General features: G+C 32.9%; 1 protein-coding gene and 1 non-coding gene across 3 annotated transcripts in view; one reads left to right on the plus strand and one right to left on the minus strand.

The window, feature by feature from the left end:
* POT1 (protection of telomeres 1) overlaps positions 1–25,387 on the plus strand; it is an 82,125-nt gene that overhangs the window by 41,886 nt on the left and 14,852 nt on the right. For both annotated transcript variants that reach the window (XM_033420370.2, XM_004265486.4), the window contains 7 exons: positions 4,484–4,614; positions 7,111–7,401; positions 12,293–12,448; positions 17,103–17,272; positions 18,603–18,691; positions 23,075–23,131; positions 24,967–25,123. In XM_033420370.2, coding sequence (XP_033276261.1) covers positions 4,484–4,614; positions 7,111–7,401; positions 12,293–12,448; positions 17,103–17,272; positions 18,603–18,691; positions 23,075–23,131; positions 24,967–25,123 — 1,051 coding nt within the window. The remainder of the gene's footprint in view (positions 1–4,483; positions 4,615–7,110; positions 7,402–12,292; positions 12,449–17,102; positions 17,273–18,602; positions 18,692–23,074; positions 23,132–24,966; positions 25,124–25,387) is intronic.
* On the minus strand, positions 7,514–7,620 carry LOC117199800 (U6 spliceosomal RNA). The gene has a single exon (XR_004481137.1). It is a non-coding gene; the product is annotated as a U6 spliceosomal RNA (small nuclear RNA).

Raw genomic sequence — 25,387 nt, forward strand, 5'->3', positions numbered from 1 at the left:
AAAATCATGTCTGTGTTCATTAGAAAAAAATGTTATGATTAATTATCAGTAATAGAAATGCTGCTGTTGCTACTGCTGCTGCTACTACCACCACTGGCCACCTCTTATACATAGCATTTAACCATGTTCTAGGTGCTGTTTTAAATACTTTACATGTAATTACTTATTTAATTTTAACAATCATATGAGGTGAATAGTATTATTTTCCCCGTTTTTTAGGTAAGGAATTTGAGGCATAAAGAGGCTAAATGATTTTCAGTGTCTGCAGTAGGCTTCAGAGAGGGAGAATTTTTGCAAGTACTGTATATTTGCTGTAGGTAATGACATGCATTAATTTAGTAAAGATGGTTGATCAGCTACTATGTGTTATAGATGCTGTGAACTGTGAAGACGTAATACTAAATCTGGAAGCCTATTTCTGTGTTTTCTGATTAAAGAGTGTCTACTTTCCTGCTGGCATTCTTCAGAAATCTTCTATATACAATCACTGTTCTGAAAATTATTTACTATGTACACATATATCTTTGTTACACAATAAATATATGTAATTTATTTCGTGACACATTGGGTGTTTTCCTACAGCTAAGTTATTATTTAAATTAGAAACTTTCTTAAGCAACTTCTTATCTAATTTGACAATGAACAAATGTTCTACACTCCATCTGTAAAACGCTGTTACTGATGCTTTTGTCATCCTAAGCTTTCACAACTAGGAATTGGTGACTGGGAGTTGCCTAGCCCTGATGCTCTGGCTCATTTCTGCTCCCACTAGTGGAACTGTATTCTCAAAAGAATTGCATTCTTACAATTTGGTTCCCAAATCTCTTTCTACTCCTTTTACTTGTTATTCTAATTAAGTAATTTCATTAAATCTGCTATAACCAACTGAATGTGAATGTGAAAAGATTTTTTTTTGGAAAACTTAAGTTGAATGCTTTGTAAAGATAATAAACCAGTGGTGGGATGGATTTGGCTATGGGCCATAGTTTGCCAACTCCTGATTTATAGTACTGTGCTCTCTCCTTTGTCCTCTTACACTCACAATTCAGTTAACTCCTCTTTAAGTAGCCTTAAACATACATCTTCTTTTACTGCTTTTGTCTTTCCACTAGGATTTAACTCTTGTTCAGCTACCTCAGGAGATACTCTTATTGTCTCCTTTTCTTCTTTTATTCTTTCAGTTTATGAGTCAAAAAATAATTATTACAAAGAATGTACAAATGCATATAAACCTCATAAGAATGAATTATTGTAGAATCTTTCTGTGATGTTCGTGGGGTTTCTGTGATGCCTCTGGAGTAAATTACAGGTGAAGTTTCATTATAATGATATGTTATTCTTCAGTAATGAACTCTCCTTTAGTATGTTTCAAGATGAATGCATGAAATAGTAAATAATATAGAATTAAGATTCAGTATAATTTTACCTACTTAGGAAAACTTTCAACCCTCCATCACAGTTTTAAGCGTAATATTTTACTTTCTTTGGGATTGTTGTTGATGTTTAAAAAAGCGTGCAACATGCAGTGTGGTGTTCTGGTTAAATGAAGAAACAGGAGTCAGATATGCTGAGTTACATGTGACCTATAAGACGTTCACACTTGGATACCTTGCCTGGACTTTTTAAGAAACTAAGTTCTCTCGTTTGTAAACTGTTACATACAACTATCTAAGAATTCAGGGAGATAATGCATATAAATTGCTTAGCACACTACCTGTCATATAGTAAGCCCTCAGTAATTGCTGACTGCTAAATAATGTAGTTTCCCCCTACTTATAGGCCTGGGAATAAGATATCTTGCTAACATAAGTACTGTATTTTTGTTTTGTTTTCTGTCTGAGAAGTAAAGTGGATTATTCCATTTCTGTAAATTAATTTAGAATATTGACATTTTGTACATTATTAATTATTATTTGATAACCCCAAACTGTATTTAGGACTGTAAATACCTTTTACCAAAATATATTCTTTAACATTAAACATAATTTCAGACTCTGATTAAACTTCAGTCATGGTATGAAATTTAATTTAAGGTCCCATGTGTTTCATTAGATTAGTGATCTCTTTGCCCTTGTGTTTAGTCTGTCATGATACTATATGAAACTTAAAACCTTCAGAGCATTTGTATTTTATTCAAAGTACATTCATCATTATCCATAGTATCTAACGTGCTGCTATACCTGTCTTTGCGTTCAGCTTCTGATCCATCTAATTTTCTTCTCTGTGACTATTGGCAAAAAAATTTCAGTTCTGAATTCTTAAGGCTGAAGAAGAAACTTCAAAGATAGTTTTCAAACCTGGTTTATATCTTCTTGAAAGGTGTTATAACACATTGAGCAGTGCAGTGCAATAGGGATGATTAATTTCACTCTTGCATCATTCCTCTAGGCAAGTTTCTCATTTTCCCATTTTAAAAATTAATTTAGTCTTTTTTAAGCATAGGTAGGAATAATGATGAAATAATTTATAGGATAATGAAATAGCAAAATATTTTGAGATAAAGGAAAATAGATGACTAAGATTCCGTAATGTATCTTAGATTTATAAAAGGGTACAGTAGAGCCGTATGATCATTACAAGAAGAATGTGTCTTATTCTATTAAAAAATAAGTAAAATTTATCTTTAATCTTTGGAAGACTTCTAAGAAAGAAAAATGTCCTGAAATAACACTCCTTACAAATAGTTAAAACTACTGAAAATGGAAACTCCAAAACTAAAATTGGGTCCAGTAGATCCTGTATATCAAGAGACGAGGATGTAATATCTTTTTACTCTTTTTGAAGATGCTTATTAAGATTTTGTTCTTAAAGTTTTTTTATGTTCTCTGAACTATTGTCCCGTCCTCACAGAATCAGGTTTCTCTTTCTCCTCTTGCCCTCCATTCCTCTCCCCTCTCCTTTCCTCTCTCCCCACTTCCCCCATTCCTTCCCCCTTTCTCTCCACTCATCTCTTCTCCTCCACTCCCTCCCCTCCCCAGTGTCCTTCCTTCTTTCTTTCCTTCCTTCCTTCCTTCCTTCCTTCCTTCCTTCCTTCCTTCCTTCCTTCCTTCTATCCGTTATTGTTCTGTGTCTGGTAATGGCTTACTGTTTACAAATTTACAAATGTAGCTATGGTTTATTTTAGGTTGTAGACATTTGTTTGCTTTGTATATAATGAGTTTGTTTTTTCAACTTGATCTCTTTTTTTGAATTGGAAATCTGACAGAGACAAATAGTACTTACATAGGGCACATTGATTGAAAGTGTCAGTCTCAGGTGGGTGGGAAGAGAGCCTTCTGACTGTAGACCCCCTAATGTGATAATGCAGATGGATTTATTCTGGGTGCTAACACCCTCATTAGAAGCCTTACCACTTCCTGTCTATCAGTGAAACTTCCTTGGAAAGCAGCCTGTGTTGCAGGAAGGGGTTGGTGTTAAACACTGAGATACCCTACCTGCCTACCTGGAGTTATTTTCAAGGGGAGTGAGGGTTAGGATGGGTGCTCATTGAAACAGTTGTCCTATGTGTAAACTTTTCATGAGCCCTGATTTTGGCTCTATTTTTCACTGTCACCCTTAATCCCAATGGCTGCCATCTTTGCTGTAGCTACTTTGGAGTATCTTCCGGATGCATCCTCCTCTGTCCATTTGATCCCTTAACCATTTACTTTCCCAACTTCCTGAAATATGTTGATATCGTCTCTCCCTCTCCTTCACTCCCCTCTCCTCTCCCTTCACTGTTCTGGGTTTATCCTTTTCTATGTCTATACTGTCTTGAGTATATTACTGAGAAGGAAGGAAGTCAAGACATACTCTCAGTGTGCAATTTTCTGAAACTACAGTTTTTGCTGCCACCAGTGATTGAAGTTACTTGTTTTCATAGCAACCCAACTATCATTAAATTTGCTGGGGGTTTTTTGCCAGCTTAAATTATATAAAATTGCTCTCGTTCTAATGTGTAACCTTTTATAGATAACCAGCAAATCATCATTTTCCCTTTTGAGTTGTTCTCATATAGTTTTCTATGAGTTGTTTGTTCGACTTTCATATTTACTATAAAATCTGGGTTTTATAACCAGTTTTCATAGTATCTTTATGCAGTATATTGACTCTTCATCACATTTGCTGCAAATATCTTCTAGTTTTTTGTTTTCACTCTAAATTTAATTATGTTTATTTTAGAAATTATATTATTTGAATATGTTTATCTGCTTCATGGTTTCTAAACTTTGAGGTAATAAAGTTATTACACCTCCAGACAATTTATAAGTACGGTTTTTATTTTTGTTTCATTAAACTTTCTAAAATGAATTTTTGTGGAACACTTTCGCAAAATAATTTGGCAGTGCATTTTGAGAGACAAGAAAATTTCTTTATGTTTTGATCCTATTCTTAGAAGACTTGATTAAAGGGTAGAATAACGTTTGGTGTTTTGAACTCAGTATTATTTTGTCAAATGCTTTGAAATACGAAAAGTCAGGTAAAATATTTTTGTGTTTTCCAGATTATTGCTCAGTTGTAACAATTGTGGACCAGACACATGTAAAGTTAACCTGCCTGTTCTTTAGTGGAAATTATGAAGCCCTTCCAATGATTTATAAAAATGGAGATATTGTTCGCTTTCACAGGCTGAAGGTATAATTCATACTGTTTAGAACTTATATTTGTTTGAAGAGAACGCTGTATTGCTCACTAAAACTAGTTACACTAATTATGTGGTTGCTTTGTTAGAACATGACGTCAGGCATTTCAAGCGACAAGAAGAAATGTAAATAGTATCAGACTTCAAATGATTTATATTAGGAAACCTCTTCATTTGAGCAAACTACCTGACATCCTTCCACAGAAATGTGTTAGCTGCCGCGATTCCGACTAGTTGCATTCCGTTAGAAAACATTTAATAAAAAGGTAGAGCTATTAAATAGTATGTGATTTTTAAAAAATCAGCTTTTTAACACTTTAATATTTTCAGTCTTTTAGGTTTTAAACATTTCAGTCCCTTCATAGTTTGCTTTTGTTACATGGGTTTTCACGCAACCCCTTCGTCTTTTCTTCTATTGCTTCAGTTTTATCTGTGGTCCTCATGGTCACTGATGCTCATAAATGAGTGCAATAGTCCAGATGTCTTCTAGTCTTAAGACATGGTGGGAAACAACTCTCTTGCTCTATTAATGCCTTTTCCCTGAGAATAGAAGAATATTGGAGAACATTTGCTTAAAGATAAAGAGAACTAGAAATATTACTATTGTAGCACTATATTACAGGCTTATCCAAACTTCAAAAAAATAGCTTATTTCTCACACACTGCTGTTTCCTGTAGTACAGTTGACCCTGAACAGCACAGTTCTGAACTGCTTGGGTCCACTGATGTGCAGATTCTTTTCAGTAGTAAACAGTGCAGTACAGGATCCCACGGTTAGTTGAATCCATAGATGCTGACCTGAGGATAGAGGGCCGACTGTTAAGTTATAAGGGGATTTTCAACTGCACAAATGGTCGGTGCCCCTAACGCCCGTGTTCAGGGGCCAACTGTATTTGTAATTCTTGCTATTGTTTAACTGAAGTAAAATATACATCACTCTTTTCACAGTATTAGCATGCTCATGTTACTAACACTCTAGAAACGTCCTTTGTACCCCTACCTGGGGTTGTCATTCACACTCCCCCCCGCCAAGAGTAAATAATCTCACAACTTCTAACAACATATATAGTTTCATATGTATTTGTTCTTTATATAAAGGAAATACACTATAGTTTTTGGGGGGTTTTTTGTTTTTGTTTTAGTTTCTGGCTTATGCTTGTATGAGTCAACTGTACTATTACATATAGTTTTACTTTGTTCATTTTCACTGCTAAATGGTATTCTGTCCAGCCAGTGTTTGAATACACCAGAATTTATATATTTATTCTGTTGGTCGTTTAGGTAGTTTTCAGTTTAAGGTTATTATGCTGCTATAAACAGTCTAGTACATACCTTTTACTGAATATATATAATTATATGTAATATAATATATACATTTATATGTAATTATAATATATATTACATATTATATATTGTATAATGCATAGATATATATGCATTTCAGTTGATTGTATACCAAAGAGTGTGGTTCGTGAGTTCAGGGTTGTGCATATATTAGCCTTTAGTTTTCCAAAGTGTTTTTTACCAACTTACACTCCCATTAGAGATATAAGAGAATTCCAAATCTCTTCAGAGAACCAGTTTTTAGCTTTGATTTTCTCTATTGTATGTTTCTATTTCTCGTACCTTGATTATGTTTTCTTTGCACTTTCCTTGGATTTGAAATAATATTCTTTGTGCAGCTTCTTGAGATAGAAGCCTAAATTTCTGATTTTTAACCTTTCTTCTTTTGTAAAATATTCACTTATTTCTGTAAATTTTTCTCTATGTATTGAATACTACTTTAGTTATATCCAACAAGTTTTAGCAGATCACAGCTTAAGTATCCTTCAGTTCAATATATTTTCTAATTTCCAGTAAATATATAAATACATTTATTAATATCAGACAGTATTACAGGAGACTAAAGGAGGTATTTCATAAGTTCAAAAGGGTTGCTTTATGAAGAAGATATAACAGTCATAAATGCATGTGCATCTAATAACTGAGCCTTGAAATTCAGAAAGCCAGTGTTTTTAAGGCATATCCCAGCTGTCTCAGTCAGACTGATGAGCCCTTAGCCTCAGCTGCATTTTACTCACTTCAAACTCTTATATTTTAAGTGTTCTAGGTTTCCCTATAATATTCATGAATAATTGTTACTTATTATCCTTTTATGAATTATACCTTAATAAAAAAACTAATAAATGTTTTGTTAGTAAAACTGCAAGCCTGATAGTATTAGGGAGGCTGCCACCTAGCTCTTTAAAAAATAAAAATAATCTTGCACAGTGTTTTACGGTTTACATGGTGCTTGTGGATTTTGATATAGCCCAGTAGGTTTTATAATTTCATATGCTAATTAAATGAAATATTTAAAGAATTATGTCCTCTATTAACTATGCTGGCAGGATTTTATAATCTCAAAAGTGTTTCCAGTTCCTAGGTTCTGGATCAGTAAACCTGTTTTGTTTGTTTCTGTTTTGTTTTCTACTTTGCCACTTTCTTAGATCCAAGTATATAAAAAGGAGACTCAGGGTATCACCAGCTCTGGCTTTGCGTCTTTAACATTTGAGGGAACTTTGGGAGCTCCTATCATACCTCGTACTTCAAGCAAGTGTTTTAACTTCACCGCTGAGGACCACAAAATGGTAGAAGCGTTACGTGTTTGGGCATCTACTCATATTTCACCTTCTTCAACATTAGTGAAATTGTGTGATGTCCAGCCAATGCAGTATTTTGACCTGACTTGTCAGCTCTTGGGCAAAGCAGAAGTAGATGGAGCATCATTTCTTCTAAAGGTAGATTTTTTTTTAATTTATTTATGTATTTATTTTATCATTTTAATCATTTTTTTACATCTTTATTGGAGTATAATTGCTTTACAATGGTGTGTTAGTTTCTGCTTTATAAAAAAATATGGAACGCTTCACGAATTTGCGTGTCATCCTTGCGCAGGGGCCATACTAATCTTCTCTGTATCGTTCCAATTTTAGTATATGTGCTGCCAAAGCGAGCACAGGTAGATATTTTTAAATACTGGAAATCGTTTTGTAAGTTACCATGACCTATAAGCCTGTAAAGAGCTTATATTTTCAGCATTCTGGTGGAATAAATATGCATACTGTGTACTAAGAACTTAAAATCTAACCATTTTTAATGAGCCTGTAATTTCTATGCAACTTTACTCTTGAACTTCTCTTCTTTATCCTATATTTCTAGAGAAAAATAGTATTACCAGATCTACATTTTAAATATAGTATCGTTTATATTGTGTTTATATATTTCTTATTAGTACTAGCAAAATGAGTTGTTTTCTATTGCTGTTTTTAAGTTGCAGCTCTAAAAATGCATATTTCTGTTTCCCTATCAAGATGTAGCCTTCCTTCTCACTCATTTGCCTTCTTCTTGGCCCATTGATGTTGGGTTCTCTTCCCATGTTATTTCACTGTCTGCTTCATAGGTAGATGATGGATGGTTTTGATGTGTTTATTTTTCTTGTTATATTTTATTTTGTTCTTAAATCTGTAGGGAAAAAAGTGACATAAGACCCATCTAATCTTTGTTTACACCTATCCCAATTTATTCATGAATAGCTTCTGGAGAGGACAGTTGTCTGATACCATCCTCACCTACCTAGCCTAGGCAGGATGCATTTAAACAAACACTGCTTCAGCCCTGCTTCTCTGGTTCTTTAGCTTCTGGCTCTTTGGAACGATGGAACAGGAAATGGAGTACAGTGGCCCTTGGACAAATATTGGGGTTTAGCATTATTATCAGTTATACCTTGCCCATATTAAAGAATAGTGAAGATAGAAATTATTGAATAAAATACAAAGTTTTTGAAGTTGAAAATAGCACATATTTATATACACATGAAATACTCTGAAAAAGTAAATGCATGCTATTAAAAAACATAAATAAGTTAAGTATGACAAAATTGAAGCTAAAGCAACATAAAATCATCCAAACAAAATGAGGAGGTCAGCCAGTCATACTTTATGCCCAAAGTGACATATTTAACAAATGAGTGTTTGCTAATCACTGAACACTTCCAGTGACAACAAATCAGCTGTGCAGAGAAGTATTCTCCACCTTTCGGCTGCTGTATTGAGCGTAAATTCTTAAATTCTGAGATAAAACCTGCCACTTTTTAGCTGACGTAGCTGAATCTACATTTTCCTTCTAAAGCAAGAAAACATGCCTGCATCCCATTTTTATAGATAGCCTTTTCGGATAAATAAAAACAGCTTTCATGTAGATATTATTTTAAAATACAGCATTCAGAAGTGAATGTAAGAAATTACATTAGTAAGACTTTCTTGAGGACAGTTTAAAAGAAATCTCAAAAGTCTTTCTATGCTCTTCGTCTCAAACTCTATTTTCATAAATTTATTTTATAGTAATAATTTAAAATGTGGAAAAATGCCTTTAAAGGAATATTTATCCTTATATTTCTTGCAGTAACAAAAATCAGAAAAAACTCGCATACTAGCGATAGAGAATTTTGTGAATTATTTATGTGTTGTGGAATACTGTGTGACTATAAAATGACATTGTAGACATACTTATTGATATAGAAATTCACAATATTCTCTTTAGTGATTAATGTGCTTTCATTTATATACTAAAAATGTATTATATGCATAGCAAAAAATATTGAGAGGACTATATAGCAATATTTTGCTCATTTTATCTATGGGAAGTCAAATTTTAAGTGATTTTTTTTTCTGAAATTGGTTTTCCTATCCCAAACTATGAATAATTTTTTAAAATTTTGTTTTGAAAACAGAAGGAGCCAGACCTTACTCCAAATGAGTTCTGGTCAGCATGGAATATAGCTAATTATTTCCTGTCTCAACTGAGATATGATGCTAATATTGGTCTCTTTATTAGTAACTACAATACATTCATTTTAATTATTCTAGCAGATATGATTCCCCCACATACTGTTGTTTCTAAAAGAAGTTAATTTTAATTATAGGTTATTAAGACTATAATGTTGATAAGAAGAGATTAAAGGCTATGGTTGGGGGTATACTCAAAGATAAAATTTAGAGCCTTAAATGTCTTCATGAACAAAGAAAGAAAAAAAAGTATAGCATATCAGAATAATCTTTCAAGTCAAGAAATTGAAAAATGAACAAACAATTATAGAAAGTTTGAGGTAGTATTTTAATAAGGTATTTAATTTTGGGATAGGTAATTTTAACATTGCCCAGAAATTTAAAAGATATTTTAAAGTGATATATAGTAAAAAAATTTCTCTCCTTGACTTCCTCTCTTGTCCCCATGCTGCTATAATAATAAAAATAACATTAACATTTCAAATTGGCAAAGGATTGTTAAATGGTGATTGTTATCTATTTGGAAAAAAGAATTAGATCTGTATAAAATATGCAGATACCTAACAGATTGAGTTTTGATACAAGATTACAAAAGTTCCAGAATTTCAACACAAGGTCTGACTTATACTCTACTCTCTCAACCCCTCCTTCAGAAGACTCACAGATTGGTCTGTAAAGCCATTTTAAAGTCTCAAAAACATGTACACAAAATGAAAGAACAAATTCCAAGTGAAGAAAAATGCGACATAATGTTACTACTCCCAAAGTGATTGTCCTGGTTCTTTGAATAATTTAGGAAACAGAGTGAGTGACACAAACTCATGATTGTTTATTTACAACTTAGTACTGTCACCAACATTATTCAGTACTTTCTCTGTAATCTGACCCTGACAGATACCTGTACAGATATGCGGTGTTTCCCATAAAATAGGCAGAAGACCTAAATAGACATTTCTCCAAAGAAGACTTACAGATAGCCAACAGGCACATGAAAAGATGCTCAACATCACTAATTATTAAAGAAATGCAAATTAAAACTACAGTGAGGTACTGCCTCAGACTGGTCAGAATGGCCATCATTAAAAAGTCTACAAATAACAAGTGCTAGAGAGGGTGTGGAGAAAGGGGAACCTCCTACATTGTTGTTAAGAATGTAAATTGGTGCAGCCCCTATGGAGAACAGTATGGAGGTTCCTTAAAAAACTGAAAATAGAGTTCACATGATCGAGCAATCCTATTCCTGGGCATATATCTGGAAAAGACAAAAACTCTAATTTGAAAAGATACATCCAATTTTCATAGCAGCACTATTTACAATAGCCAAGACATGGAAGCAACCTAAATGTCTATTAATGGATAAAGAATATGTGGTGTATATATACAGTGGAATATTACTCAGCCATAAAAAAAGAATGAAATAATGCCATTTGCAGCAACATGGATGGCCTTTGAAATTATAGTAATAAGTGAAGTAAGTCAGAGAAAGGCAAACATCATATGATATCACTTATATGTGGAATCTAAGCAAATGATACAAATGAACTTATTTACAAAACAGAAATAGATTCACAGACATGGAAAACAAATTTACGGTTACCAAAAGGGAAAGGATGGGGGTAAGGATAAATTAGGAGTTTGGGATTAACAGATACACACGACTGTATATAAAATAGATAAGCAACAAGGACCTATGTATAGCACAGGGAACTATATTCAATATCTTGTAATAACCTATAAAGGAAAATAACCTGAAAAAGATATATGTGTGTGTGTCTATGTGTGTGTATAACTGAATCACTTTGCTGTACACCTGAAACTAACACAACATTGTAAATCAACTATACTTCAATTAAAAAAAATAACAGTTAAAAAGAAAAGGAAATGTGGTGTTTTCTATTTAAGTAGACTGTTCACTCTTACCCAGCCAAACTTCTGACATGCAGAGGCATTCTCACCTCTCTCCAAATGTCCAGCCCTTCTATAGCATAGCATAGCCTCAAGCTCATCTCTTCCAACCCTAGCACAGCACAGGCTAGCTCAGGTCTTAAGGATGGGATAGTGCATACTCGTCCTGGGCCCCTGTTCCCATCCTTACCTCAAGGTGACTTAAATAGCAATCCAACCTACCTTTCCCTTTCCATCACCCATGATTGTAATTCATTTGTGTTCATAACATCTAACATAAACAAAATATTCATATCTGTGCTTTCAAAGGCCTTTTCCAAATCAGAACAAAGTGGAAAAATGGGCAGAGGTCAGATTAGTTCCCTAAAAGCTAGGAATTTATACTTAAGAAAATTAGCAGAGATACTTGTAAAGGTTTATATACAAGATGGTAATTACTAAATTATTTAAAATAGCAAAAATTTTGAAACAAATGGCCAAAAAAGGGATTGGTTTAATAAATTTGTTTGGATCTATAATGTAATGTGAAGCCATTGAAAATGCTATTTTAGAAGAATATTTAAATTGCCTGAAAAACTGCCCAGCAATAAATTAAGAAATGAAAAGCAGAATAGAATGCCAGTTTGGTAAAAAAAAAAAAAAAAGACATATATATTATAACTACATAGAAGAAAAAAAAAGATAAGTAAATTCAACAATATGTTAATAGTTTTTCCAAGCTCATAGCTGTTTGAATTTTTTTCATTACATTTTATTCATTACCTATACATATGTAGTCCTTTTACAATCAGGAAAGAATATACATCATATTCAAAGTTTAACAGATATTTGGAGGAATATATTTAATTACTTTTAAGCTATGTTACCAGCAAATAAAACTCTTCTAGCCTCCACAATTTTACAAAAAGATCATTAAACTTTTGTTCTACTTCTTATGCAGGTATGGGATGGCACGAGGACCCCATTCCCATCTTGGAGAGTCTTAATACAAGACCTTGTTCTTGAAGGTGATTTAAGTCACATCCACCGGGTGCAGAATCTGACAATAGACATTTTAGTCTATGACAACCATGTTCAAGTGGCCAAATCTTTAAAGGTGATGTTGTGTAGCAAGCATGTTTTGCTCTTTTGTATTTTTATAAATTTTAGGGTAAATCACATGTTAGATGATATTTGAGGTCTAGAAATTAGCTCCAGATTAATTTTTTTCTTTAATTTGTAAAATGTATATTTAAATTATTAGACGATATATTAAATTATAATGGCTTGAACAGCTTTTTTAAAGTTAAAGAATGTTTCCTGAACATCTTAAAGCTGTGCCCAATTTTACTATGGAAAGAAAAGTTTTTTTCTGCCATAAAATTTGCTTTAAAATAACAAAGGATGTATAAAATATTTGTAAACTTAAATGATAAGCTCTTTTACTTGGTTTGATAAAATCCAGTCTTCAACTTTTTAATCCACCTCTAAAATATATTGATAAATTGTCTGTGTATACCATACAGTTTATTAGAATTTGCTCACTGTTTTTGAGATGCAGTTTTCTAGGTAAAATAACGCTGCTTAGTTTTGGCACTTCTTGCTTATTAGTAACATTTTAAGGAATATTTTTCTTCATTTTACCATGTCATTTATTTGCAAGTAATCTTTCTTGTAAAGAATGCTGTCATTGATAATAATGATAATAATAGTAACATTTGTTAAAGCACTTCATATGTATTTAGCACTGTCTTGTGCTGTAGGTACTATCATCATTTCTGTTTTACAAATGAGAAAACTGAGGCACTCAGAGGCCCAAGATTTCGCACTTACTTGCGTGAAGCCTGTATTTGAATGTATGTCTGTTTCCAGAGCTAATCTTCTTAAGCAGTATAAAGAAATGAATTTCTTTATTGCAAATAGCTTCCATCCTACATTTAGGGAGGTATATAACCTACTTATGGGAAGAAAATAGGGAAAGTGAATTGTAATTTTTTTAAATCTGAATTTTAGTGCCCGGTTTCTTTTTTGCAAATAAATGTTCTTGGACAAGGAAATATTTCCACTTTTACACTGTGTTACAAAGAAGCCCACCCAACTCAATGAATTAGGTTAAAGTCCAGGTCAAGGAAGGTGATAACTGTACTCTTTTGTCCTTTATGAGTGTGTTCATACCTTTCATATCAGAAAATTGACTATTGAAAATATATTTTTGATGCTTTTCCTTGATTTTATCTGCATTGATTAGCTTATTTCAAAAATAAATGTAATGATAAAGCCAATTCTAAAGTCTTTTTAAAATACAGATAGAGTTCTTTTACGAATGAAAAAGATTTACATTTTAGATTTGACTTTCACTGTTTTAATTCCCTTCTCTTTCCCTATGCTGTTTCTATAGGTCTTTTGTTCCTCTCTCTTGTCCTGATTTCCTTGTCCCAAGTCCTGGACAGCACCTGCCACAGTGCTTTCCATGTAGTAAGGGTTAAGTAAATAATATCTGCTGGTGAATGCGTGAATCAATGAGCGCTGTGAATTTTTTTCAGATTTTTTTCATCTCCTTTGTCTGCTTTATCTCACCCACTAGAGGGTGCTATGAGCATACATAATTAAGAAAATGTAGGGCAATTAATTTTTCTCTAAAGATATCATGACATTTATCTACAATGTTATAGAAAAATGAAAAGGATTTTCTCTATGTGTAAGTAATATAACTGTAGGCTTTTATTTAATGTACCTTGACATCACATTTTATTTGTTCTGAGGCAACCTCTATACTAACCATTTCGTATTTATTTAAGAAGTGCCCAGAGTCAAATGATATTGATATCAATTAATTCTTGTCAACACTCGACGATAACTGCTTAAAATTGCATATTTATATTGAAATGCATGGATTACATGTATTTTTGTTGAATAGGAACAGGAAAAAAATGTGATTTTTATTTTATGTAATAAAGAGGACAGTTAAGGCAATTGTAAAGCACAATATAATTGAACTCTATATACGATACATTTTACAGCTAAAGTTGCCCTTAACATTTTTCCTAAACCTTGCTTTTTAAGTAAGTTATCTCCTTCCCTAAACATTTTGCACACACACACACACACACACACACACACACTTCAAACCTTTTGTCTACAAACAAAAGCAGTGTATTTTCAATCCCCAGACTTATTCTGACACAATTTAAAAATAATTATAAAACACACGTAGTTCTAATTATGTTTGGCATTCAGTGACCCAAGAACTATATTTTGGTTATTTTCAGACACATACAGGTCATTAAAAATATTAAACCTAAAGGGAAATTTTTGAAAGTTTATAAGGAATATTTAAATTATTTCTAAAGGAATAAACATTTCTTAATAGCCAGTTTGCTTTGCTTTATTTTTACTGTTTCTGTATTAAAAAGGGCTTTTATAACAATTTTTAGAGGTATGTTTTATAATTTTTTTGTTATTACCAATAAGACGATTTGTTTGTTATGTATTTGTCTATTATAACAGAGCATCTGGCACGTTTTATAATATATTTAGCAAGCTTAAAAAAATATACAATGCTGCCTCCAGAAGGAATTTCTGGAAATAACAGTTTGTCATTTTTATAGCCTATATATATAAAATTCTCTCTTGGTCTTTAAAGTATAATTTTGTTTTATTATGAAATACAATAGTAAAGAAGATAGTATAACAAACATCTACGTGCCTATCATCCAAACTTAACATTTCTAAATGTTTTGCACACTTATTTCAGGTACTTTTAATTTTAAGAAATGAAATTTCTACATGTGGAACCTTCTTTGTACCTCTGCTTGTTCTAATTTTTTGCTCCCAAATATCCTCTTTTTATTTATCCTAACATGTACGTGTGCACGCCCATGTTTATTATGCTTTTATTTTATATACTTTTGTCTGAAAAATGCATATGGTTATGTATCATTCTATAATTTGCTTTTTTCCTTTGACATTGTATTTGTAAGATTTATCCGTGTTCATATATGTGTCTGCATTAATACCAGCCTGTCTTAATAATCATACCTTTATTTTTAAATGATATTTCATAGGTTAAGCCCTCACTCCCAGTTCAGTCTTCAAAAGTAACTTGACTGTTCACTTTCAGATCAGTTTTTACAATTCCTTGAAAGGCACTGGAGATTTAGATAGAAACTGCATTGATTTTAAAGAATAATTAATTAGGAAATTATCTTTATAATGTTGAAACTTTTCATTTATGATTATGGTATCTTTCGCCTTGTGTCTGGCCTTCTTTAAGTCCTTTGTAGATTATATACATTTACTGCACTAATATGTATATTAAAAAGAATTACAGAGTAATAAATGTTCAAAAAGAATGACATAAAAGTAAATAGAAATAGACATATTTCCTTCCATCATCTTACTTTGGAGAACATGAGGAAAATCAGTTTTGTCATCTTGTGGGGGTGTGTGTGTGTGTGTGTGTGTGTGTGTGTGTGTGTGTGTGTGTGTGTGTGTTTTCCTTCTCTGACTCTATTTACCCTGCTCCCCTGCTGTTCTGTCAGTGGAAGAGGTCAGAGAAGAAAAGACTAAGTGCCTTACCTCCTTATAAAACCCATAATTGGATGGGAAAAAGATCCTTGAGGATAAAGGAGTAGCTCTGGGAGTGTGGATTTTTTCCCCTTATTTTTTCCCCCCATTTCTCTCCTCCATCACATCCAGAGGGTGATGAGGAGAAATACAATGAACTGAAACAGCAGTCAGCAGAGGTGGGAGGTTGGTTTACTACCTTCTCTTTCTTTATTTTCCCCCATGTATAGCTTTTCTGTTACACAGAATCTCACCACGGTTAATCTTGACCTTGTAGGAAAAAAAGAATGGTAGTCCCACAGTCATCAGCAGTCAGGAGTGCTGCTTTATACAAATGAATTAAATTTCCTAGTTGGTAACTAACTCCTTTGTTTATAACTCTTTCTTCATAAAAATGTGATGTAGGTAATACAGCTTCTTCCTTTGAGTATGTGTCAGTTTCTTTAATAAACATTCTGCATCTGTCTCTTTTTAAGTCTTCTACATTAAAAGAATATCAAATACTCCGTAATTAAAGATATTTTTAAGACTAAGTTTAGCAGAACATCTAAAATTATAGGACATTTCGTTCAAAACTATAATTGGTTTAAATCTATATTTGAACTCATAGAAGGTGTTTCACATTATGGTGTACAGAGAAAAATATTTACAGAAATTTTCTTTCCATAGAACTTGTGGAATAGAGGGGGTTTATTATTTTGGTAGAGTAGCACATTTCAACATACTTTCTAGTATTCTCATAATGAGAGTGTTTTAGTGATCATATTTAATTAAATCTTACCTTAAATTAGTTAAAGTAGGTTATTTTCAGAAACCTTAACCAAATAGGTTCTTAATCAAATAGAGGGCTTGGATTTGATTTAGGTAATAGGTTTCTTAGCTACCATATCTTACCAATGCTAAGACTCAATCTTATTTAACATTTTAATATCTCTAAAATGGAAATATGCCTTTACATTTGAAAAATACATACATATCTATACATGCATATGTATGTATACAAACACACACACACACACGTTTTGGTTTTGATACAGTGTCCTTGGGGCTGATATTGAGTACACATTAGTAGAACATACCACTTTCCTTTCTGATGAGTCAACATCCCGGGTTATTGGTCTGTGCCCCATGTTAGTTGTTAAATATTGTATCAAAAATTGTTTGATTTTTCTCCATTTTCTAAATAATAAATCATCTGCTTTTAGGTTGGAAGCTTTCTTAGAATTTATAGCCTACATACCAAACTTCAGTCAGTCAATTCAGAGAACCTGGCAACATTTTTAGCCCTAGAGTTTCATCTCCATGGAGGCACCAGTTACGGTCGGGGAATCAGAGTCTTGCCAGAAAGTAACTCTGATGTGGATCAACTGAAAAAGTAAGCATATTATAAACCTATTTAGAAATTGTAAATAAGGTATTAATTAAGCTGGTTTCTAGGATAATATTGTTCTGAGGTGGGAAGGGGGGCTCTAAGAGGGCTCTTGTAATTGATCCTCAGAGCCTTCCTTGCCATTCATTATTCATTTTTTTAAATAGATGAACCAAATGAAACAAATCAAGTGATTGTAGGTTCAAATAGCTACATAGTAGCAGAGCTGGGTTTATAGTCGAGGTTTTCCAATAGTTACTTATGCTCTTACCTCTACTCTTTGCACTCATGTTCTTCTACCATTTGCCACCTTCTCCAGGTACAGAAACAAACAGTGGAAACTGGAGCTTAGCTAAAGTTTGGAAAACTTGATATATATGTCTAGGGTGCCAAACATACTTGATCAATCATGGACAAAATACTGCCTTTTTTTTTTTTTTTTGCGGTACGCGGGCCTCTCACTGCCGTGGCCCCTCCCGTCGTGGAGCACAGGCTCCAGACACGCAGGCCCAACGGCCACAGCCCCACGGGCCCAGCCGCTCTGTTGCATGCGGGATCCTCCCGGACCGGGGCACAAACCCGCGTCCGCATCGGCAGGCGGACTCCCCACCACTGCACCAGCAGGGAAGCCCCAATACTGCCTTTTTAAAGTGCGTATAACCAAGAAAATAGGTAATGGAAATATTTCAGGGTATCATATTTTTAAAACTTTTAGGTGTGCCCAGAAAGTGAATAGTATTTTAAATCCTGCTACACTTGCAGTTCCCTTTTCCTTGAAGTACTCCTGTTAATGATGTGTGCAGAAACTCTTCGACCCGTATTCTAGGGAAATAAAAATTCTTCTACATATTTTCAAAGAGTTACAGAAAATATCCTTTTCAGTAAATTGAAATGACATAGCTATTTTCCAGGTTTTAATATATTGAAATCAATATGATGTTATCATCAGTGAAATTAGCTATTTAATAACCTTCTATCAGTTTCCCTACTTTATTTCTCATATTGCAATATATAGCCACATAGTATTTCACTACTTGAGTCTAGAATGAGATTTTTCTGACTTAGAATGTCATCCATTAAATACCCAGCTTATTTGCAGTATTTCATCATCCCACTGTTGTACTTGTGTCTTTCTAGACTTAGGTTTTTAAAATTTGAGGGTCTCTTGGAATCCCCTGATAATCTGTTAAAAAACTATAGTCCTCCTGAAGAATGCATACACACACAGAATTTTTTATACAATTTCATTGAGCTCTTGGTTTCTTTGGGTAGAGCTAAACTGATCATTGTTTGACTTTGTTTTATGCAATTAAAAATTCTATTCTTTCAATTACAGGGTTTTAGAATCTGTAGATTTGCCAGCCAATCAGCGTTTAGAGGGTATATGTCAATCAGAACATGAGGACAGCTTTTCAAATATTTCAAGTAAGGACAGTTTTTTAATTTATTAAACTACAGTTGATTTACAATATTGTGTTAGTTTCAGGTGTACAGTGTCAGATTCTTTTCTGTTACAGGTTATTAACAAGATATTGAATATAGTTCCATGTGCTTTATAGTAAATCCTTGTTGTTTACCTATTTTATATATAGTGGTGTTTATTTATTAATCCCATGCTCCTAATGAGTAAGGATAATTTTTAATGTTGCCAGTTTAGTTTCTGCTAAGTAAAATGACTTTATCAACATAAATTCTCTTTTTTAATATCTTCCTATCTCTATTTTTTTGTTGTTGTTAAATCCATATTCATTGTAAAGAAACATGCTAAATCTTTATCAGTGTCCTATGCAAAGGTAAACGTGACTCCTCCCTTACCTGTATAGTTACATTTTCAAATTGCGGTGGTAGGGATTACTTGATTTGTGATATATGTAGTGTTAATGTGTTTATATATGAATTTATTATAAATCTGTATTTATTTCCTAGTAAACTGTTTTGCTCATCAGTTTCTAAAAGGAACAAAGGTTGTTTTTGCTGCTTTATTTCAAATAGCCCAAGTATTTTTTGATCATACATATCTTAGAGTTCCCAGTTTTATTGAGTTAAGTACCTAATTACAAAATGTTAACAAACAATTGGTTGTGTATTTATATTATTGCCTACCTGAACAGGTGACTATTCAAATCTAAATTTTAAAACACTCAATCTGTAAGATTTTTTTCTTTACCATTTTGTGTCAGTATTTGCTTATACATTCTGACACCTAGAATCTATGTCATGTTTCTATCCCCTATTTTTTTTTTTTACAACCTAACTCCTTCCCTACTATGATCTATGAGTATTTACTCTGTTTCTGTATCAGTAATGATAAGCATTAAAATTAACATGTGTGGCTTGATAGGCACTTAGTCAGTGCCTACAGCCATTATTATTTAATCCTAACAGCACTCCTATGAGGTTGATATTATTCTTCCCTTTTATAGAAAGGAAACTGAGGCTTTGAGTGATGGGAGTCATATAATTTGTCCAGGGTCACTTAGCTATTAACTGATGGCAAAGTCAGTCAGATTCAAATGCAGGCTATTTGATTTTTTTGTACATATTTATTTCTTCATTTTCTCTGCCTTAGAATTATTCATATTTCCTAGCACGCTGGTGATAGCATTTTGGCCTAATCTGTGATTATTTAAGCTGCCATTAGGAGGCCAGTTTACTTCAATTGACAATCATTTGGAGACAGTATTAATTTGTAATTATACTTTTTGAAATCCGTTTTCTCCTTTTAAAAGGTTTTTCTAATCGTTTTTAAATTACAAAAGTAGTACATGTGACAGTATCAAGGTACGTAGCCTTCCCATGCCTTTATGCCCACTCGCTGAGGTAAAGTTAACAGTTTAGTGTGATTTCTTCAACATCAACATGTTTATATGAATATATATACTTCTACATAAACAGATACGAGTTTTCCCTCTGTTTAAAAGTTTTACAAAAATGGGACGATACTAGACTAGGTGCTTTATTTAACAGTGTATCACAGACCTCTTTCTGGCATAATTCATATAGCTCAAACTCATTTTTTAATAGTTACATTATATTTTATATGAATCTAACATTATTAATTAAGCCATTTTCCATTTGATAGACATTCAGGTTGTTTCCAGTTTCTTACTCTTACAAATACTTCTTTAATAAACACCCTTGAACAATTGTACATTCATGCTTATTGTTTCTCTAAAATAAACGTCTAAAGGTGGGGTTGAAGGATCAAAGAGTAAGCACATCTGTTATTTTCATAAATGATGCCAGATTATATGCCAAAATGTCATAGGATTCATATGCAAATAACAGTGTGGGAGAATGTCCTTTCCTCACACTCTCAGTGGTATTGGCCGTTGACACTATAAGTAATTTTTTGACAATTTGGTAGGTATAAGGTGATATCTTATTTATTTTTTCTGAGTACATGGAAACTTAAAAATCTTATTACGTATATATTGGCCCTTTTTACTCCTTCTTTGAATTGTCTGCTCTTACCCTATACCTGATTTGCTGTCAGATTCTTTATTTTTTGTCTTATCAGTTTTGTGGGAGATTGTTGTATATATTTTGCAATATTTTCTCTATTTTCTTATTACTTAACTTCATGCAGAATGGCAGATATTAAGTAATCAGATTCTTTGAAATTATACTTCGCTCGCTTAAGGTTCTCTTGCCATGGATTCTTATGCCATTTATTAGTGATGTTGAGGAAGATGGACAAGTAATACATATGTTTGTATATGATGCCACATACAATAAATTATAAAAATATAACATACTATTATATATAATAGAATGTAGTAAGCTAAAGTAGTTGCAAAATATGGATACTTTTTAAAGTGTTAAATTCTTCATTTTGGAAAGCATGATTAAAACTTATTGCTATGGAAATTGAGTTATTTGTAGTGAGGTGGATGGACCTAGAGTCTGTCATACAGAGTGAAGTTAAGTCAGAAAGAGAAAAACAAATACCGTATGCTAACACATATATATGGAATCTAAATTTAAAAAAAAAATGGTTCTGAAGAACCTAGGGGCAGGACAGGAAGAAAGACACAGACGTAGAGAATGGACTTGAGGACACGGGGAGGGGGAAGGGTAAGCTGGGACAAAGTGAGAGTGTGGCATGGACTTATATATACTACCAAATGTAAAATAGACAGCTAGTGGGAAGCAGCCGCATAGCACAGGGAGATCAGCTCGGTGCTTTGTGACCACCTAGAGGGGTGGGATAGGGAGGGTGGGAGGGAGATGCAAGAGGGAGGAGATATGGGGATATATGTATATGTATAGCTGATTCACTTTGTTATAAAGCAGAAAGTAACACACCATTGTAAAGCAACTATACTCCAATAAAGATGTTAAAAAAAAAAAGACTTATTGCTATGATCACTACTTTTGCTTTTTTTGTTAAAGTAAAATCATATTTTATGGTATTCATCAAGTCATCCTATTAAGTTTGGTAAATATATTATTTTATCCACCTATCCCTTTATTCCCTTCAATGTATTTTTTCAACATAAGAAAAATTTTCGAACACACAGAAAAGTTGAAACAATTGTATAGTCGACACTCATATACCCACCATCCGATTCTCTAGTTAACATGTTATTCTCTTTGCTGTGTCATTTATCTCTTTTTTAATGCATCAATCCAGTTTATTTTTTGATGCATTTCAAAGTAATTTGCAGACATAAGTACATCTCCTAAACACTTCAATGAATGAACATCATTATCTAGAGTTAAATATTTGTTTAGAATTCTCTTTTATTTTTGAGGTAAATTATATTCAATGAAATGGGCAACCTAGGTGTATCATTTCATGAGTTTTGGCTAACACATAAACTGCAAAACCTAAGTCCTTCTTAAAATCAAGACCATTACCTTTTTGCAGAAATCTCCCTCGTGCTCTTTCCCAGTCAATCCTCACCCCCATCCCTACCCCAGAAGTCCTGAATTTTTCCACCATAGATTAATTGTGCCTGTTCTAGAACTTCAGATAAATGCAATAACATGTTATGTACTCTTGTACATACTATTTGTTTTTGAGATTGATCCATGTTGCATATATCAGTGGTTTATTCCTTTTTAAATGCTTAGTATTATGGTATGACATAGACATTTTTGAAAATATGAATTTCCAGTTGCAGCACCATTTTTTTTTTAAAGATGGCTTTGGTGTCTTTGTCAAAAATCAAATGAGTATAAATGTGGATTTACTTCTGAGCTTTGTGTTCAGTACTTAGTAGTGTGGTGTGAAGTAAGCATTTTTTTTTCCTCATACTAATTTCCAGTTGTTGCAGAACCATTTTTTGAAAAGCGTTTTGCTTTCCATTTGGATTGCTTTGCTGCCTTTATCAAAAATCAAATGACCATGTAAATGTGGGTGTATTTCTGGACTTTCTATTTAATTCTGATAATATTATTTGTCATTCTTTATGTCAGTACCATATTCTTTTGTTTACTATAGCTTTATAGTAAATCTTGAAGTCATATAGTATAAGTCCTCCAATTTTGTTCTTTTTCAAGATTAGATTCTAGATTCTTTGCCATTTCCACTTAAGTGATAGAATCTGCTTTTCTATAATAAAGCCTATGCAATTTTGATTAGGATTTTATTGAATCTACAGATCTATTGGGAAGAATGTCAGTTCCTAACAATATTGAACCTTCCAATCCATGAACAAATGACATGAATCCATAAACAAATTTCACCATTTGTTTAGATTTTCTTCAGTTTCTCTCAGTAATGTTTTATAGTTTTCAATGCCACATTGAGCTTTTAATGGATTTTAAAACTGTAATTCCTCTTTCTTTTTTTCCTGATAGGCTCTGGATCAGTATCGCTATATGAGTTAGAAAGATGTCAACAACTGTCAGCTACAAGTAAGACCATTTTCATTTTTGTATTATGGGCACAAGAGTGAGTATTATGAAGTCTGTCCTTATACTTATCTATCCACGAGGGCAAAAACATATCCGTGTTAATTTTAATCAATTCACACTATGTATTTAGTGGTGTGTCCATAAAGGAGTTCCTTAAAATATGCCCCAAAACTTTAATGTAAGCAATGATAGTTAATCTATCAGATACCCACCTTCTGATACTTCAGCTAAGATTTAAAAAAAAATTAACTATTTCTAAGCACAAGTCTATTAAATAAAATTCTGTAATATACTATTATAAAGATATGAGTTTCTCATTATTGGAGAAAGGACGTATAATTATGAAATGGGCTAGAAGAAAGAAGCTGTGGTATTGTATTAGAATTGGAGGTGTCAGTATGTACTCATGGTTTTAGAGACAGATACAGAAATAGATATATGGGTGTTTGTATATATGTATTCACTCACATATACATTCATACACATGCAGGTGCACGTGTATAAGTATAGGTATGAACATGTGTGCATATGTGCCCGAGCTCTGTTGATGAAAGGGCATAAAAACAAGGACACCCAGTAGCAATGAGTACACCTAGTGCATAGATCTTAGTTTATAAGTAATATCCCCAATCAGGGCTTCTTGGAGAAATAGCAGATTCCAGGGTTGGGACAAGAGAATTATAAGGTGATTCTGGAACATCTTGTTGTGCCAGAAAGTAGAGAATTTCTCAGGTTAATGGTGGCAGATGTCAAATCTCATACAATTTGAGTATCAAAATAAAAATTACTAGTGATGGCATAGAACTGATTGAATAAAGTAGGAATCTATTAGTCCATATGGATAGTAAATAAATGAACAAAACAAATAAATAAATGAGGTTGAATGGAAAACTGTTATTTAAAATAGAATGGCAGCAGATAAATGTAAAGAATAATGAAGTTAGAGAAAAATCACCATTTTTCAATCATGATAGTAATTATTTAGTTGCTAATTGTCAATGGATCTTAAACTAGCAGGATCCTAAATGTTTAATGAAATTGGGATATTTATATTTTATCAAATACTTTCTTATTAGTTATAAAGGGAGAAATAATAAGTTTATAGTGGAGAAACCTGCTGAACACCACCTTAATCAGCTGAGCAAAGTTAACATACCCAGGAATGAAAACGCTGATATCATGTGCCTTTTGATGTCATGCAATGAGAAGGCCACAATATCACTTACACAGTAGTATTCCTACCAAAAATGTGTAATTGGTATCTGATCATGAGAAAAACCAGACACACCCAAATAAATGGCCTCTACTCCTCAAATATATTAGCGTCCTGAAAGACAAAGAAGAGCTGAGGAACCATTCTCTACATTGAAGGTCTCCAAAGAGACAGGAAAAATAAATGCTACACATGGTTCAGGATTGGGTCCTAGATCTGAAGATAAAATGCTAAATAAGAGCATTATCGGGATAGTTGGAGAAATTTGAATAATGTCTGTTGATTCCGTGATAATCAGTGTTAAGTGTTCTGATGTTGAAAATTACATTGCAATATGTTAATGAAATTGCTTGTTCTTGTGAAATACATACTGAAGTACTTAGGGGAAAAGGGACAAAATGTATGGAAGTTACTATCACGTATCTGCAAGGTTTATGTATATATGGAGAGATGGAGATAATGACAGTTGGAGATGATGATAAATGTGGCAAAATGTTACCAAAATTGACAATTAATACAACTTAATTGGATTTGATTGTGTATGTTTGTTTCACGGGGATTCATGCCATGAATATACTTATATCCTTGCAGATCTCTAACTTAATTCAAAAATTCTTTATAGTACTTACGGATCATCAGTATTTGGAGAAAACCCCACTGTGTGCTATTTTGAAACAAAAAGCTCCTCAACAATATCGTATCCGAGCAAAATTGAGGTCATATAAGCCCAGAAGACTCTTTCAGTCTGTTAAACTTTATTGTCCTAAGTGTCATTCACTGTAAGTATTTTCCATAACAAAACCAAAGTTTTCATTTCATGAAATTTGTGTATATATGTTTTCTTATGTGTCAGTTTAAGTCCTGACAATGAGTAAATTGTGATTTTAATGTATTGTATTTTGAAAGAATGGTAATCTTTTTAAGAGAAAACACTAATTCTTAGAAAATAAATCCTTTTGATGTTTCTTAGTAATAGTAAATAAAAGTAGTTGCTGTTTTCAGATCTGAAATTCAATTTAGTAGCTCTGATAAATGCAAACAAA

This window comes from Orcinus orca, chromosome 9, assembly GCF_937001465.1.
Source record: "Orcinus orca chromosome 9, mOrcOrc1.1, whole genome shotgun sequence".
Lineage (NCBI taxonomy): Eukaryota > Metazoa > Chordata > Mammalia > Artiodactyla > Delphinidae > Orcinus > Orcinus orca.